The 4,325-nt window shown below is 42.5% G+C and overlaps 1 protein-coding gene across 1 annotated transcript; it reads right to left on the bottom strand.

The window, feature by feature from the left end:
* Positions 1 to 412: 412 nt before the first annotated feature.
* Positions 413 to 2,668, bottom strand: LOC122696575 (heat shock cognate 71 kDa protein-like). The gene has a single exon (XM_043906735.1). The coding sequence runs from the start codon at positions 2,592 to 2,594 to the stop codon at positions 642 to 644; it is 1,953 nt and encodes a 650-aa protein (XP_043762670.1). The 5' UTR covers positions 2,595 to 2,668; the 3' UTR covers positions 413 to 641.
* Positions 2,669 to 4,325: the final 1,657 nt, after the last annotated feature.

Here is a 4,325-nt window from a genome sequence, read left to right on the forward strand (position 1 = left end):
TTAGCACACTTTTAATCAAATTGATTTCCTTATCAGGCAGAAGCATGTTTGAGTGACAGTTTTACCCAAGAGTTAAAGGCTGAACATAATAAGATTTCCTTCATTTTTTTTCTTTTTTCTTTTTTTTTTCAATTTTGAAAGAAAAGCTTTCTACCCAGAGTCTAGAGACCAGCCTCATCTGGTCAACCAGCCTTGTGAAGTCTGGAACAGTCAGTCTGTGAAATGTATGGGAAAAAAAGCATGGCTTGTCTATGACTGTTTTTCATTTTCCAGTATTCAGTGGTCAAGTTGAAAATTTGTAATCCTGTCTTTGGAAACTTCCATTGCTATTTTCTGTTCTATCCCCTTCCTACTTTCAAGTGATTATAGAATCTATATTTCTATGCTTTTCTTTCTTTTTTTTTTTTTTTGGTGCCAATTTTGAATACAGTTTTATTTAAGACATTGCATTTTTCCACTTACAATACAGTGCTTGTAAAGTGCAATGTTTTTCCATGTGCACACACATTCCATGTTCAAGTATCAAGAATGCCCAGTTATTTACTATAGCAGCTCAACTTCATAACTGCCACGGGATTTGCTACAAATTTGGGTCCTTCCATGTTTTGTGTGGAACAATGCTAGATCTATGCTACGCTTGCCTAATCAACCTCTTCAATAGTGGGCCCAGAGGAGGCACCACCTGATGGAGGAGCTCCACCACCAGGGAAGCCCCCAGGCATTCCTCCTGGCATTCCTCCAGGCATGCCTCCTGCACTCTGGTATAGCTTGGTAATGATGGGGTTGCAGACTTTTTCCAGCTCCTTCTGCTGATGTTCAAATTCTTCCTTCTCTGCAGTCTGGTTCTTATCCAGCCAGTTGATTATTACATTACACTTGTCAAGAATCTTCTGTTTGTCTTCATCATTAATCTTGCCCTGAAGTTTCTCATCCTCAACAGTAGCTTTCATGTTGAAGGCATAGGATTCAAGCGAATTCTTTGAAGACACCTTATCCCGCTGCTTCTCATCTTCAGCTTTGTACTTCTCTGCTTCTTGAACCATGCGTTCAATGTCTTCCTTGCTCAAGCGGCCCTTGTCATTAGTGATGGTAATCTTGTTCTCTTTCCCTGTGCTCTTATCCACAGCAGAGACATTGAGAATGCCATTGGCATCAATATCAAAAGTGACTTCAATCTGAGGAACACCACGTGGGGCAGGAGGTATGCCTGTGAGTTCAAACTTGCCAAGCAGGTTGTTATCCTTGGTCATGGCACGCTCACCTTCATAAACCTGAATGAGCACACCAGGCTGGTTGTCAGAGTAGGTGGTGAAAGTCTGCGTCTGCTTGGTAGGAATGGTGGTATTGCGCTTGATGAGGACAGTCATGACTCCACCAGCAGTTTCAATTCCAAGGGAAAGAGGAGTGACATCCAACAGCAGTAAGTCTTGAACATTTTCAGATTTGTCTCCAGACAAAATGGCTGCCTGAACAGCTGCACCGTACGCAACAGCCTCATCAGGGTTGATGCTCTTATTCAGTTCTTTCCCATTGAAGAAGTCCTGGAGAAGTTTCTGAATCTTGGGGATGCGGGTTGAGCCACCAACCAAGACAATATCGTGGATCTGGGACTTGTCCAGCTTAGCATCCCGAAGGGCTTTCTCCACAGGGTCCAGGGTGCCACGGAACAAGTCAGCATTCAATTCTTCAAATCGGGCACGGGTAATAGAGGTATAGAAGTCGATTCCTTCATAGAGGGAATCAATCTCAATACTGGCCTGGGTGCTGGAAGAGAGTGTGCGCTTAGCACGCTCACAAGCAGTACGGAGACGACGGACAGCCCTCTTGTTCTCACTGATATCCTTCTTGTGTTTGCGCTTGAACTCTGCAATAAAATGGTTGACCATGCAGTTGTCAAAGTCTTCTCCGCCCAAGTGAGTATCTCCAGCTGTAGATTTGACCTCAAAGATTCCATCCTCAATAGTGAGGATTGACACATCAAAAGTGCCACCACCTAGATCAAAGATCAGCACATTTCTTTCTGCTCCAACCTTTTTGTCTAAGCCATAGGCAATAGCAGCAGCAGTTGGCTCATTGATGATTCGAAGTACGTTGAGATCAGCAATAGTTCCAGCATCTTTGGTAGCCTGACGCTGAGAGTCATTGAAGTAGGCAGGTACTGTGACAACAGCGTTGGTAACAGTCTTCCCAAGGTAGGCTTCTGCGATTTCCTTCATCTTGGTCAGGACCATGGATGACACCTCCTCTGGATAAAAACTCTTTGTCTCTCCCTTGTATTCTACTTGAACCTTAGGCCTGCCAGCATCATTCACAACCATGAAGGGCCAATGTTTCATATCAGACTGGACAACAGCATCATCAAATCTTCGTCCAATAAGTCGTTTGGCATCAAAATCCGTGTTGGTGGGATTCATTGCGACCTGGTTCTTTGCAGCATCACCGATCAATCGTTCGGTATCAGTAAAGGCGACATAGCTTGGGGTGGTTCGGTTCCCCTGATCATTGGCAATTATTTCCACCTTTCCGTGCTGGAAGACACCCACACAAGAATAGGTGGTGCCAAGATCAATGCCAACTGCAGGTCCCTTAGACATGGTTGTAAAAGCGTAGGGCCGGCTCTGCTGAAGAAGTCAGCAATCTGGAATGCTGCCGGTGCGTCCAATGAGAGCTATGCTTTTCTTTATTTTAAACTATTCTGTCTTCTACCCCTCAACATTCCCCTGTCCCTAACTCTCTGAAGTTTCAGGTGATAAACTGGCATAGGCAAAATTGGTAAATGAACAAAAGAAAAATAGACCCAATTTACATTTTAAATGACCAGTTGAGGCTCTGAAACTCTGGAAACATACCTCAAAAAAATTGAGTCTTTCAGGTTAAAAAATACATTATTGTTGTTATTATCTTTAGTGGTGATGATAATGATCCATAACTAACGAATGTCAGAATCTATGTAGAAAAAACCAAGCAAGTCTTTCTGTCAGAGGAGCAAATTTGAAAATAGATAATCAAGAAAGTAAGTCTGCTTATCTCTGTCTAGTTATTAGTGTACAGCACTGGGTCATGTTGGCAAGTATAATGTCCCTTGCTATCTGTGGGGGATTGGTTCCAGGAGTCCCTGTGGATACCAAAATCTTCAGTTGCTCAGATCCTTTATATAAAATGGTGTCATGCAGTTAATACAGTCAGCCCTCCAACCTGTGGGTTTAACCAATCCATGACACCCGTGGATACCAAGGGCCAACAGTAGGGGTATTTGTGTGCACTTATATCAAAGGAAATGTCAAGTCTGAGAATAGAGATATTATTTGTTCCTATGAGACTAAGATTGTCATGAAATGTATAATATAATAAATCTAATTTCTCTGAACTTCAAAATTAAAATGAACTAATGTGCTGATCCCCTTCATGGATCACAGTCTTGCGCTGAAGGGTTTCGCGTAACTCGGTGAAGCTAAGAGCCGTGCCATGTGGAGCCACCAAAGGTGGATAGGTCATGGTGAAGAGTTCTGGGAAAATGTGTTCCACTGGAAAAGGAAATGCAACCCACTCCAGTATCCTTGCCTGGAGAATCCAATGGACAGTATGAAAAGTCAAAAAGGTATGACATCAGAAGATGAAACCCCCAGGCATCCAGTATGCTACTAGGGAAGAGCAGAGGGCAACTACTAATAGCTCCAGAAAGAATGGAGTGGTAGGGCCAAAGCAGAAACAACACTCAGTTGTGGTTGTCCCTAGTGGTGAAAGTAAAGTCTGATGTAGTAACGAACAGTATTGCATAGGAACCTGGAATGGTAAGTCCATGAATCAAGGTAAATTGGATGTGGTCAAGCAGGAGATGGCAAGAGTGAACATTGACAGCTTAGGAATCAGTGAACTAAAATGGATGGGAATGGATGACAAAAGAGTCTGAAATGCAGTATTTGGGTGCAGTCTCAAAAACAATGGAATGATCTCGGTTCATTTCCAAGCCAAACCATTCAGCATCACAGTAATTCAAGTCTATGCCCCAACCACTGATGCCAAAGAAACTGAGGTTTACCTGTTCTATGAAGACCTACAACACCTTTTAGAACTAACACCAGAAAAAGATGTCCTTTTCATCATAGGGGATTGGAATGCAAAAGTAGGAAGTCAAGAGATACTGGAGTAGGGATTGCATTGAGTCTATAGATTGCTTTTGGTAGTATACTCTATTTCACAATATTGATTCTTCCAATCCATGAACATGGTATATTTCTCCATCTATTTGTGTCCTCTTTGTTAATGCAATCCCTATCAAGCTACCAATGGTATTTTTCACAGAACTAGAACAAATAATTTCACAA

Source organism: Cervus elaphus, chromosome 6 (assembly GCF_910594005.1).
Source record: "Cervus elaphus chromosome 6, mCerEla1.1, whole genome shotgun sequence".
Taxonomy (NCBI): Eukaryota; Metazoa; Chordata; class Mammalia; order Artiodactyla; family Cervidae; genus Cervus; species Cervus elaphus.

What these genes read in the sequence shown, in the direction of transcription:
- LOC122696575 (XM_043906735.1), bottom strand. Translation starts at nt 2,594, where the DNA reads ATGTCTAAGGGACCTGCAGTTGGCATTGATCTTGGCACCACCTATTCT.